Raw genomic sequence first — 13,897 nt, forward strand, 5'->3', positions numbered from 1 at the left:
TCTGCGGGGCGGGGTGTGGGCATTGGGTTAGGGAAGCTCCTTGCTGCAGCCCAGCTTGCCTTTTGGGGTGGGGAGGAGGGTGCCACCCGGAGATGCCTGGCTGCGGCGTTTGGGGCCTGTGGACAGTTGAGGGACAGGACTGCCCGGAGGGACAGGCTCCCACCTCGGGTGGATAGAGAGGGAACTTTTGCACCGGAAGGAAAGGGGACTGGAGCCTTTGGTGCCGCCTTGGGGGGCCCAGAAAAATCTTGGCTGAATGGACAAGCTCCCCATTGTCTGCTAAATGGATGCTGGGTGCTCACAGGAGTCAGTTTGGTTGGCAGGACCGAGAACGCAGGACCAGGGCCCTATGGCCAGGCCACTGCCCTCTGCTGTCCTCACCTGGGGAGGGGATGCAACTCCCTCCAGGGGTCCTTGGGAGGGACTTGGCTGGGACAGGCTTGGAGGGTCCCTTGCAACCAGGGACACTCACAGCTGTCTTGTCTTCTTGTGTTTTTTTCCTCAAGGACGCCCTGGGCTGTGTTCAGGATGAATCGCTGCCCCTGTCCTGGGAGGACGCTCCGGATGCCTGCGGAAACCGAGGCCCTGACGGGGCGCCTGGACCAAGGGGCTCGGCAGGTGCGTGGGGGGCCCCGCGTGGACATCCACTGATGGGCCAGCTCTCTGATGACACAGCAGGGTGGCGGTCCCTGCTCTACAGTCAAGAAGCTGAGGCTCAGAGAGGTAGTGTTGCTTGCTTGATGCCACACAGCCGGGAAAGGTAGGATCAGAGTCCACAATGCCCATGGCAAGGTCTGTGACTTAGGCTCAACGCGACATTTAGGCTCACTCCCTCAGCCCTCAGAAGGTGCCAACCAGGCGACGCACGTGCCAGCCTCAGGCAGCAGGGGTCCCTTCAGGGGGCTTTGTCTTCGCAGAAGACCGTGTCATGACCAGGAGCTGTTCTACTCCCCGCCCCCGCCCCAGTGACAGCTCAGGTGTGAGACAAGTGTGAAGCCTGGGAGTTGCTGGGACCCCCTTATCCCTAAGTTGTCCCTAACGGGAACCAATATCTCTGCTAATATTCTCGGGTGCAGCTTCCAGGGTCCCTGCTGCAAAAGCCACTGCATGCAGGGAGCCCCAAAGCCACGGTGTCCAACTGGCCGTCTGTGGTCTATGTACAGTTTTCCAAGGTGAAATTCAACTTAAGGATGAGGGGGTCAGTTATACCCAGCGGGGCTGTTGACCAGCAAAGCTGACCTTTCCCCTCCACCCCATTTCTGGGGAACAGAGCTGACAAGTCAAACGAAGTCAGGTTTGTCCTTGGGGAAGGGGGCAGGGCGTGTCTGGCAAAGCCTGGGCATCAACTCCCCTGTCTAGGTGCTGACCGTGAGGGGCTGGGGGCCAGGGATTATGACCCTGTGTGGCCATGACGGTGTGGGGCCAGGGAGATGTCGTGGGCTTTGTGGTCAGAAGAGGTGGCTTCCAGACCCCACTCTGCTGCTCACCAGTGGATGTCATTCCCCATCCCTGAGCCTCGGTTTCTCACCTGACAGGCAGTGGTGGCCAGCAGGCCACTTTTGGAGGCTCAAAGGCCCTGAGTCATGAGAAGTGCTGTCTCATCCTAACAGCAGATGGCACTGCTGGTGGCAATCATGGGAAAGCTCCTAGGAGGGTCTTCTTAACTCTCCGGTCCTGTCATTTCCCAGGCCAGCCCTCCGAGGGGCCCCGCGCCTGGGACTGCATCGGGGCTGGACAAAGCACTGCTGTCTTGATCCCAGGCCCGGAGACCACGGACAAGCTCCCAGGAGACCTCGCGGGATCTGGCCGTGGACAGGTGAGGCCAGAGGCTTTCTGCGTGCCTGGGGTGCCAGCTGGGTCTGATCAGCCCTACTGTGTGGCCACCACGTAGAAGATGGGAGGAGGTAAAGAAGCTTGGGGTTTGGAAGAACATTCTGGAAATAATTGAGAGGGAGATTTGAGCCCTGGGTGGGGAGTGGGCAGGAAGGCTCTGTGCCCCAGCTGTGTACCCAGACCCAGCTGCCACGTAGCAAACTTCATCTCATTGAAACCTCCCCGCCAGCGATGGGGCAGGAGCCATGACCCATCCCCCCTTCTGCATATGAGGAAGCTGTGATTTCCCAAGGCCTCACAGCCCTCTAGGGGACTGGGGTCCTCACGTCTCCATAGCCCACACTCTGCACCACACTCTGGCCTACGGGTCAGGAGCCTGGCTCCAGCCAGCCGTGATGCGGTTCTGTGGTTCTAAAGAGGGGGGCCTTCCTTGCTCACCTACTTTCATTCATTCACCTCCTGCTCTGAGCCACTGCGTGGTGTGCTGTGTCACACCCAAAGTGGGAAAAGAGCAGAGCAGTCCCTGGGCTGGGGAGAGCTTCACAGAGAAGCTGGGGAAGTAGTTAGACAGACAGGAAACCAGGGATGGACAGCGAAAGGGCAGGCCAGGTGGGAAGACCCCCCGGGTAGAGGTGGTGAGGCTGGGAGCGCTGCGAGGTGCGAGTGGGGTCGTGGTCACATGTGAGCCGAGGGCTCCTACCGAGCCTGGATGAAGCCAAGTTTCCTCTCCCGGGCCTCAGCCCAGCCTGGGTTTGTTCTCTGAGTCAGGCCAGTCCTCCTCTCTGGTTAAGCTCATTGAATAAGTAGATATAAAAAGATATTCAAAAATATCTATGAAACACCTCCTGTGTGCCTGGGACTGTTCTAGGCAGATAGTCTACACCTTGCTGTCCACTAGAGCCTTCCACAGTGCTGGCAATATTCTGCACCTGTGCGGTCCGGTGTAGGAGCTGTGAACCACGCATGGTTTCTGAGCACTTGAAACGTGGCTGGTGTGACTGCAGAACTGGGTGTTAACTTTCACTGAATTGCTTTAAATTGGAAGAGCCCCGTGTGGCCTGTGCGGCTACCATGTTGGACAGTGCAGGGCTATGGGAGGAGTTAAACAATACACACACACATATCCTACATGATGTGAGTGAGGGGAGGGCGCTACAGAGCGAGGGAAAGGGGGTGAATGGACAGACAGTGGTGGAAGTGGTCAGCAAGGCCTTTTTGAGGAAGTAACGTTTGAGCTGAGATGTTAATGAAGCCAGAGGGTGAGCCGTGGCAGGGGGGGCGGGGGCGGGGCAGAGGGAAGGGCAGGGGCAGAGGCCCTGGAGTGCTAACAGACCCGGGGTGTTTGGAAGACCTGTATGGCTGGGTGAGGAGATGAGCTCAGAGAGATGGGGAGAGGCTCTATGGGGGAAGGGGCCGCTTCACCCCTTCTCTTCTCTTCCCTCCCCTAGTTTACTCCGGCTGAGCCCAGCTTGGGCGAACAGACCCTCCTTCTCATCTGTGGCTGCCCCCCGGGGCAGGACATGGACAGCTCACTCCTCCCGGTGGAGCTGGCCTGGATTTCAGAGCAGAACCTAGCAGCCACCCTGGCCCAGGTGTCCTTCCTCCCAGTGCAGACATGCACACGCCCTCCCTGGGGGCAGGCTGGGGACTCGGCTCCCCTGCCACTACTGCAGCTGCTCCTGGAAGATTCCCCAGAAGAACTGCAAGCCCAACAGGTGCTGGAGACCAGGCCCCCGCCTGCTTCCTCCGCTGCAGGACACCCCAGCCGGGATCATCGCCAGGCAAGGAGCCACGATGCCTCCCTCTGCCGGGAGTCCCCATGCATTTCAAATCACCAATTTCCCAGGAGAGGCCCCAAGGACCTAAAAGACTCTTGCAAGGAGGGAGGAGGAACCCCAGAGTGGAGACCGGAGATGCGGGAGGCGAGGAGGACCGGTGGCAGGAAGGAGGATGACCTCGGTGCCAGGGCTCAGTCAAGTCAGGAAAGCCGTGAGAACCTGAGCCTGGAGGCTGGTGTCAGGGCCCCAGAGGGTGTATGGAATGAGCACAGGGCTTCCGAACCCCCAGCTGCAACCTCCTGCCCTGGGCCCAGGCGGGAGCTTCCACTGCCCCTTCTTCAGGGGGAGGCCTCAGCGTCAACGGAGGGTCCTGAATCCCTGAGCAGGAGGGGGTGGGGGGGAAGGCATGTCTGGAGCCCCCAAGAAGGAGGAGAAGGGGGAGAAGGGGGAGGAGGGCTTTCATCATCGGAGGAGGAAGAGGCTCCCACAGCCGCCTTCTCCAGGGCCCACGGCACCAATGGGCCGCCTCCGGCAGGTGCTCCAACCCTTGCAGAGCAGGGCAGAGCTGTCAGGAGAGTTCCAGGCAAGGAGGAAGACTGCGTGTGGTCTGGAAATGCTCTGCTTCTCCCAGAGGAAAGCCCTGAGGACAAAGGACAGGAAGAGGAGGAGGAACTGTCGCATCTCCAAAGGTCCAGCCCGGGCCACAGGGATGTCCGGGAGGAGCCTGGCTCCGAGGACTGTGAAGCCAAGGAAATGCTTTTCCTACTGCAGGAGGGAGGTTTGCCACCGTCTCCTGGATTGGCTTTATGGCCCGAGGGGGCCCGACCTACCAGTCACTCCCGGGCTCTGAGCAAAGGCCGTGAGGGATCTGCGTTAAAAATAGAGGAATTTGAAGAGGAGATGGAGGCTTGTTTCCAGCAACTCTCTATCCTGAAGCCTGGGAGTGGGGGGCATGGCCGGAAAGCTTCCTCGTTGGCAGGAGAGAACTGGAGCTTTGCTCGGAGATGGCACAGCTGCCAGGAGGACGCGTATCCTCAGCAGGCTTTGGCAAACCAGGATCTCGATATTTGTTATGCCAAGGAAGCAAACCCCGAGGAGCCTGATGAAGACGTTGAGCCGGGAGAGAATGAGGCCCTAGGCACTGGCGAAGTTCTTCCAGGGCCGGTGCTGGATTTGGTCAACCTGAGCCCGGGCCCGCCAGAGGCGCCCTCTGAGTGGGGTCGGAACCAGCTCTCTCAGCAGCCGAGAGCCCTCGAGAGAGCGAGGACGAGCTTTCGTCAGCTCATTTCTGGATTGAAGACGGAGAGAAGCAAAGTTTTACGTGACAACGCCAAGCTTCAGGTAGATCAGGAACGATGCCACAGAAAACTGCGTGTCCTGGAAAAAGAGAGGGAGAGAAATGTGAAAAAAATATCTGCGCTCAAACAGGATAACGGCGTGCTGTTAGGAGACATCTCTCACGTAAAGAGGGAGCTGGACCAGTACGTGCAGGTCATTTCTGACCTTGAAGACTGTAACAGGAAAAGTTACTGCAAAATTTCTGAGCTCGAAGAGGAAAACGAGAGATTGAAAGGGCACCTTGGGCAGCTCCGGAAAGCCATGTCTGCGAGCATCCGAAAATCCAAAGGCGTGATGGAGTGCATCACCCTGGAAAACTGGGAGCTCAGTGCACTGATTTCGGAGCTTGGGGTCAGTTATAAAGAGCTGATAAAGGATATAGTGCTGGGAATAGAAGACATGATCCAAGCCTTCAGAGGGGAGAATGAACACCTTCTACAAAGGATCCAAGTCCTGGAGGGGGAAGTCGTGTGGGGGAGCAGCACAGATGGGGGACCGTTGGTGAGAGCAGAGGAGTATCTCCAGGGAAAAAACATGATGGCGGTGGACCAGGTGAACGCTGTAGAAAGGGGGGTGCAGGTGACTGAGATTTCAGGGCAACTGACTGCAAGAGGCCCTGGGCCACCCTCGGAGCAGGAAATGGGTCTGGCTGGAGAGTGGACGGGACCTTGTTTAAGCCTGGAGAATTCCAGGTGCGGTGCTGATTCTCCTGCTACATCGCTGGCCTGGGGAAATACCGCAGGATCCAGTGCCCTGCAAGGAAACACCGATGGGGCAGGAGTGAATGAAGCACATTTGGAGAAGGACGACAAAAGACCACGGTGTTCTGCAGACCAAGGGCGAGCTCTGAAGTCCCCACGCGGTGGCCCCCGGGTAGGTTGACTCTGCATGGTTGTTTAATCATCCTGCTGACTTATAGCACTGACCACACCCTTTACTACCGTGTCCTCCAGCAGCCCTAGGAGGGAAGAACAGTCACCACCCCCATTTCCCAGATGAGAAAACGTAGGCACAGAGAAGTTAAGTGACTTGCCCAGAGTCACACAGCTAGGAGGGGTTGAACCCAGACTCTACCTGGGCAGTCAGGCTCCAGAGTCTTTATTCTTATCTTGGACAAGATAATGTGAGTCTGCCCCGCTGCTCAGGCTGTTCAAATTGGTATCTGGTGGGACATGGAGTGGGTGTTTACACTTTAATATTAGAGCTTTTACTTTCAGACCAAGGAGTTTTTCAAGCACCTCAAGTTATAATTCTGCACATTGAGTCTTTTTATGTTTTGGTATTTATGTATTTATATTGAGACGTAATTGATATCTAACACTGTGTAAGTTTAAGATGTGCAATGTGTTGAGTTGGTACATTTCTATATTGCAATCTGATTACCACCATAGCTTTAGCCAACACCTCTATCACACTGAATACCGGGTCTTGAAAGGAGAGAGCAGTGGGCTTTAGAACTCAGTCAAACAGGGTTCAAACCCAGGTCTGTGCTGACTATATCCGTGACTTCTCTGAGTTGTTTTCCTCATCTGTAGACAATACTCGACATTCAGGACAGCTAGGATGAAATTTATTTTTCCAGTGGTCTTGAATGTGTCTGTAGGATATTTAGTGTTGAGTCCTTTGTATATATTCATATCCGATCTCTCTGCCTCTCTGTCTCTGTCTCTCTCTCTTTCTCTCCAATTTTATCAGTCATTTCACAGGATCATTTTTTGGTTTTATTGATGTTCTTTATTGTATGTCTGTATTTTATTTCATTGGTTTCTTCTAATATCTTCATGGTTTCCTTTCTTCTACTTTCTTTTGGTTTCATTGGCTGTTCTTTTTCAGGCTTCCTGTGTTGAAAGTTTGGATCATTGATTTTCAACTGTTCTTCTTTTGTGATTTATGCATTTAAATCTATGCATTTCTCTCTAAGCACTGTTTCAAGTACAACCCACACATTTTGATAAGTTGTACTTTTTATGTCTGTTCAGTTCAAAGTTTAGCTTTTAATTTCTATTGTAATTTCTTCCTTGACCCATGGGTTATTTAGAAGTGTGTTGTTGAATTTCCAAGCATCTGTAGAATTTTTTAGTTACATTTTTGCTATTGATGTCTAGCTTCATTTCATTGTTGTCAGAAAACATACACTATATTATTTTATTTTATTTTTTATTATTATTATTATCTTTTTCTGTATGGGGGCCTCTCACTGTTGTGGCCTCTCCCACTGTGGAGCACAGGCTCCGGACGCGCAGGCTCAGCGGCCATGGCTCACGGGCCCAGCCGCTCCGCGGCATGTGGGATCTTCCCAGACCGGGACATGAACCCGTGTCCCCTGCATTGGCAGGAGAACTCTCAACCACTGTGCCACCAGGGAAGCCCCACTATATTATTTTAATCTTGAAATTTGTTGAGATTTTTTTCATTGACCATGTTATGGTCTATTTTGGTAAATATTCTATGTGCCCTTGCAAAGAATGAATATTTTGCAGTTGCTGGGTATTAATTAGCCCAAGCAGATTAATTATGCTGATCAAATCTTCAATATCATTACTGATGTATGGTCTATTCGTTTTGTCATCTACCGAGATGGCTTTTTTTTTTTTTTTTTTTTTTTTTTTGCGGTACGCGGGCCTCTCACTGTTGTGGCCAGTCCCCTTGTGGAGCACAGCCTCCGGACGCACAGGCTCAGCGGCCATAGCTCATGGGCCTAGCCGCTCCGCAGCATGTGGGATCTTCCCGGACCGGGGCACGAACCCGTGTCCCCTGCATCGGCAGGCAGACTCTCAACCACTGCGCCACCAGGGAAGCCCTGAGATGGCTTTTGAAATCTCCAACTCTGCGTGCATTTGTTTATTTCTTATTTTTGTTATGTTAGTTTTAATACATATGTTTTGAAATTATTTATTAGATACGCATGGATATAGGATTATGATGTATTCCTGGTGGATTGACTCTTATCATGATGAAATATCTGTCATTATCTCTCACATTTCTTGCCCTAAGGTTGACTTTGTCTGATATTAAAGTACCACATCAGTTTCTTTTCATTAGTATTTTCATGGTATATAAATTTTTTACACCATCCATCTTTTTGCTTTCGAGCTATCAGGATCTTTAAAGTATGTTTCTTAGAAAAAACATATGGCTGTTTTTGTTTTTTTTTTAAACTTAGTTCAGTTTGACATCCTCTGCTTTTTAGTTGGAGTGTTTGGTCCATTTACATTTCACATACATAATCGTGTAATTGGCTCTATGTTTACCTTCTTGCTGTTTCTTCTATTTGTCTGCTCTGTTCTCTTTTCTTTCATTCCTTCTTTCTGCCTTTGTTTTTGGTATTAGTAAACTATTTTCTATTATTCCATTTTCTTCTCTATTAGCTTATTTTGATACACATTTTAGTGTCATTCTTTTAGTGGTTACCCTAGAAATTTCAAATTGTAGGTATTAATTATTAAAATTTACTTTAAATTAGTACTTTTACCATGTCTCAAATAATTCAAAAATCTTTTAATAGTTTACTCCATTTATTCCTTTTCATCCTGCTCATTGTTTATTTTTGTCAACTATGTTACTTCTACGTATATATACCTTACAAAGTGCTATTACTATTGTTGTTTTAAACACTCAATACTCTTTTATGTTTATTCATATCTTTCTGCATTCTTGTGCTGTTCATTCTGTCTTCTACTTGTGTGGTTCTGTTTTACACCCACCTGAAGAACTTTGTTATTTTTCCCTGGTGATGAATCCCCTCAAATTTCTTTTTATGAAAACAATTTTTCAACTCCACTTTTAAAAGATTTTTTTCACTCTGGATTCACAATTTTAGATAGGAAGATATGTTTCCCTCTTTTGACACTTTAAAGATCTCATTTCATTGTCTTCTGGCTCCCACAGTTTCTGTTCAGAAATGGAATCATTTGTCTTTTTTTCCCCTGAAAGAAATGTATCATTTTACCTCAGACTATTTTAAAGATTTGCTTTTCATCTTTGGGTTTTGGCAATTAGACTATGATGTGCTTACATGAAGTGTTATTTATGTTTATCCTGCTTGGTTTTTCTGAGCCTCTTGAAACTGTGGAGTCATATCTTTAATCAGATTTGGAAAATTCTTGGCCATTAGTTCTTCAAATATTTTGTTCCTTTCTATTTTTCTCTCCTCTCCTAAAAACCTAGACTGTTTTTTCACTTTATCCCACATCTTTTGGAACTGTTCTATTTTTTTTCTCTTTGTGTTAGCAGTTTGAATTTTCTATTGACCTGTCTTTTAGTTCACTAAAAGTTCTGCTGTTCAGTTCTGCTGTGTCCTGTCTTCTAATAAACCCATCCATTAGTTCTTAATTTCATTTATTGTATTTTGCAGTAGTATATCCATTTTACCCTTTTTAAAGAGATTCTGATTCTCTGTTGAAATACTCCACATTTTCATTCATTTTTGTCTGTTTTTTCCTATGTTGTTAAAAAATATAATCATAGTTATTTTGAAGGTCTTGTCTGCTAACCCCAATATCTAGATTATCTCTGAGTCTGTTTCTATTGGCTATTTTATTTCTTGGTTAAGGCCCACTTTTCTGCTTCTTCATGTGACTAGTAATTTTTTTTTAAATGTTGGACGTTATGTGGAACATGTAGAGATTCCTGCTTATTAGCTTCCTCTAAAGCGTGTTGTAAGTTTTGTTCTGGTAGGTAGCTGAATGACCAGCAGACCATTATTCCTGTGCAGGTCTACTTCAGTTTTCCCCTCAGTACCAGGGCTTGATTTTACTCCTCAAGGGTGGTCCTTGTTTCTAGGGCATGGCCTTTCAGTGGTATCAACTGAGTTCCCAGAGCATTCACCAAAGACTCTCCACTTCGGCTACACCAGAACTTTGCTATCTTTGTAGCAGTGTGTGACCTCCAAAATCTCTCTAGCAATTGATCTCCCAGCTGCTGTTCTTTGCTAGGTCTGAGTCTTACACTATGTGGCACCCCGTATGATTCAGCCAAGGACCCAAGGGTATTTCTAGGACAGTGTCTGGATTTCTTCTCTGTGGTTCACCTCTCTCTGTTGCTTTGTCCCACAAACCCCAGCTGTCATAGCATCCCTGAACCCCAGTCTCTGATTCCACTTAGCAGGACCACCATGCTCAGCATGGGATCTATTTCCCTGAACCATGGTTTGGAAAATGTTCCAGGGACAATGTAGAGCTCACCTTGTTGTGCATCCTTTTTCTCATGGATTGTAGCCCTGCGTTGGCTGCCATTTAATGCCTGCAAAGAATTGTTTTTATGTACTTCCCTCATATCTTGTCAAATCCCAGCTAGTAAGACCTGGTGGGAACTAAAACTCTGAGAAGGTGAATTTCAAGCTGAGAGTCTCAAGGTTTGAAAGGAGCAGCGAAGGAAGAACATTCCAGGCAGAGGGAGAAGCAAGTGGCCAGCCCCTGAGGCAGGAATGAGCCTAGCTTGCTGAAAAGCAGAAAGTAGCCAGCGTGGCTGGATCGCGGTGGGCATGGGTGGGGCGTGGTATGAGATGAGGATGGAAAAGTTGTCATAAGAAAGATCACGGGAGGCCTTGTAGGCTCTGGTTATGATCACTTCCAAATGCAGTGGGAGACTATTGGAGGGTTTTCAGCAGGACAACATGATTAAATTTCTGTCGAAAAATGATGCGATCTTTGATGCTGTAAAGACACAGGGAGGACACAGGGAGAACAGTCAAGAGGATTTTTGCCAAGAGATGATGCTAGAATAGAGGAATTTTTTTTTAAAAAAGAGAGGAGTCCAGGTAAAAACTAGAGTTAGAATCAATGGGATTTGTTGATGGACAGGAGGCAGAGGGTGAAGAAAGCTTCCTGTTTCCCTCGTCCCAGGTTACAAACCTGATCTTGTTTTTATTTGCTTAAAATAAAAACCTTAAACCCTCTGGGTCTTCCTGTCACACTTGGTATGAAGTCCAAACTCCTTTTGATGAGTTATAAACTGGCCCCTGGGGAGCTTCAGCTGTTGCTAGATACATTCCCTAGTCTCTGCGCTCCTAGTTCCTCAACCCGGCCCTCGCTCCTAGTTCCTCAACCCGGCCCTCCCACACCCCAGCTTTCTCCTGAGAACTGCTGCTCACTGTCTGGGTCTCATTTTAGTGCATCTCCTCCCAATCCCCCAGGATGGATTCGGTGCAGAGGCAACTGAGGCACGTCTCTCCCTAACTCTGCTTTCCGTGGTGCCATTTTGGTAGCTTGCAGTTGGCCATGATGGTATTTAAACCACGGAAATCAGCACATGCTACACATCCGTGTGCCTCTCCCTCCCTGGAGAGTGGGTTGTTACGCATTCACCACACACTGCTGGGTGGCAGTGGACGCCTTTGATTTAGTGCTTCCCTGGGGCTCCGGCGGCCTCCTGGCTTCTCCTCACCGCCCTGTGCTAGTGGCTTATCTCTGCGTCAACCTCCCGCACCAGACAGAGCTCCCCGAGGGCCGTGTTCCCCAGGGCTCCCAGCCCAAGTGCAGCCTGTGGCTAGAGCACGTGCCTCTGAGGTCTTTTAGGGAGCAAGTGAGTCATGGGTCCTTCACAAGGGTCACTGAGTGGGGCGGTGCCACGTGGCAGGCAGGGCCAGCCTCCACCCCACACTTTTATTCTCTTTAGAATAATGTCCTGTGGATGCTGTCTTAGGACCCTGGGGATGAAGCCTAAATCACCGCAGAGGAGAGAGGCAGCAAAGGCACCAAACTTCCCAGAAAGGCCAAGTTGTTTTGCAAATCTTGGAGCTGGATCTTACGGAACCATTCGGAGCACCCATCTGTTTTTGACAGGGCCCAGCCTGTGAATCTCAGGCCCACAATCTGTGAATTTCTATTAACTAAAAAAAAACAAAACAACACATTCTGCTATCGTATTCCTTGCTTACAAGGGAGAGGCCTGATGGGCCACCCAGTCGCCTTGACTCTGCTGTCTCTGTCTCCCTTCCATCCTCTCTCTCCTGCCCCTCCTGCCATCTCACACCCAGGTCAGGAACACGTGGAAGAGATGATCTCTGTGGGCTTTCCATTCCCGGGGTGGCTGCTTTCAATGAAAGCTAGACTGCCAGGGCCGGGAGCAACGGCATTTGAGACATCTCTGAGTTTCTGGGACCCTGGACGCATTGCAATTGGAACTTTTACTACTAGCAGGGCTGCTCTTTCCCAAGGCCACCTTAATAGCATGAATCAAGACCTTAATGATGCTCAGGGCCTTGACACAGAAATTCCCCTCTGATGATCTCAGGGGAAGAACCAGAGGTGTGTCAGATAAGGCTTTCTATCTCAGCCTCAATTATAGCATCAGTATATTAGAATAATCTGAGCGTTCACCATGCCACAGAATACTGCCTAGATACTAACAGGGTTTTTGACATTATTTAATGATATGGAAAAATGACCATGACATGGTATTAAGGGAGGAAAACAGGATACAAAAGATATCTATGGCATATAAACGTATATAGAAAAAAATATGTGGGGGTGTATGTGTGTGTGTGTGTGTGTGTGTGTGTGTGTGTATACGCATATATACCTATATATGCATGTTTATGTATATGTATGTATACGTTATTAAAAAATAAAAATTTAGAGTCCAGAACCAGTGGGGGCAGTAGCATCACTGCCGTTTGACCACACTTCCCATGGTGATAAATCAGCCCCTTTTTTCTCACTTTCTGCCCTCCCAGAAATTCCCTATTTGATGTTCATATGAAACCCACTCGTGTTTGACCCAAGAAGGGTGAGAGGCTATTTTGTACTGATTTAAGAAGAGTGTTTTGGGAAAATGCAGTATATTCTGTTCCATAGGAATACATGAAGGTTTAGTGTAATAAGTGTCTCATAATTGGACTTGAACACTAAATTTCATTCATCGTACTGTGTTTCAGTATAATGGTGACTGATGTCTATTAAAACAGACTCTGGAATACCATGCCATTTCACATATTTTTCATGTGTGAAAAAAATTTTTTTTTAAATAACACTCTAGAATGCTATTCTGTGATTCCCTAGACCCTCTCCAACTCTCCCATTCAAGGGTAAGGGCACCTGGGTAAGGGCATAGCAGAAAGACTGAAAATATAAGATAATATATGGATAATAGTGATATTTATGCTGGCTAATAGTTTTTGGAGTGATCTCTGTTACTTTATTTTGTGGAATTTATTGTAAGCAGGAGAACAAATTAAGAAGGAAAACGGGTACTGTCTGTTGGCTAAGGCAAATTACTTGGAAGATTACCTAAGAATTACAGTCAAATCTGTGATTCCACAGCTCCAGGACCCTGAAGCTGAGGCTTCCAAGGAGGACCTCAGGCTGTGCGTCAGACAACTTCGTCACCAAGTGCTGACCCTGCAGTGCCAGCTCCGAGACCAAGGGTCTGCACACCAGGAGCTGCAGGCTTCTCGGGATGAGGCTGCCCGTCTCCGGTGTGAGCTCAAGGACAAGGTAGGCTGGGCCCATGCTTTCCTTTCCCGCCTAAAAACCAATGTTCCCTCACTTGGGAAAGTTTTGAGAGTAGAAAAAAGAAGTAGGTAAGATCTCACTGGCCCTTTCCCGCAGTTTGTAAGTATTTATTAGATTTTGAAAGTGCAGAGCAGTATAGGGAAGAAAAACCAGCCTGTAATCCCTCCATCCAGGTAATCTTTGTTAGATCTAAAAATAATAATACATGTGTATGGCTTTTTAAAAAATCAAACAGTTTTTTTTAATAAATCCATCTGCAATTTATTTGGGGATAGATTATGAGGAAGGCATTTGATTACCTTTTTCTCCAAGTACATAACCAAATATAACTTCATTCTTTTCAGAAGGCATATTTCCTCCATGGATTGACATGTCCTCCTTTTTGTCAAACAGTTTTTTAAACGTTACATAGATAAAAGTCCTTTCTCTGTAAGGAGGAAGTGGGTGTGAATATAAAAGAGCAACAGGAGAGGTCCTTGTGGAGTTGGAACGGTT

At 48.6% G+C, this 13,897-nt stretch overlaps 1 protein-coding gene across 1 annotated transcript in view; it reads left to right on the plus strand.

Annotated features, from left to right (window-relative positions):
* C5H4orf50 (chromosome 5 C4orf50 homolog) overlaps positions 1-13,897 on the plus strand; it is a 49,752-nt gene that overhangs the window by 17,165 nt on the left and 18,690 nt on the right. Inside the window, exons 6-9 of the mRNA XM_032631964.1 lie at positions 507-618; positions 1,689-1,816; positions 3,282-5,822; positions 13,211-13,384. Coding sequence (XP_032487855.1) covers positions 507-618; positions 1,689-1,816; positions 3,282-5,822; positions 13,211-13,384 — 2,955 coding nt within the window. The remainder of the gene's footprint in view (positions 1-506; positions 619-1,688; positions 1,817-3,281; positions 5,823-13,210; positions 13,385-13,897) is intronic.

This window comes from Phocoena sinus, chromosome 5 (genome assembly GCF_008692025.1).
Source record: "Phocoena sinus isolate mPhoSin1 chromosome 5, mPhoSin1.pri, whole genome shotgun sequence".
Lineage (NCBI taxonomy): Eukaryota > Metazoa > Chordata > Mammalia > Artiodactyla > Phocoenidae > Phocoena > Phocoena sinus.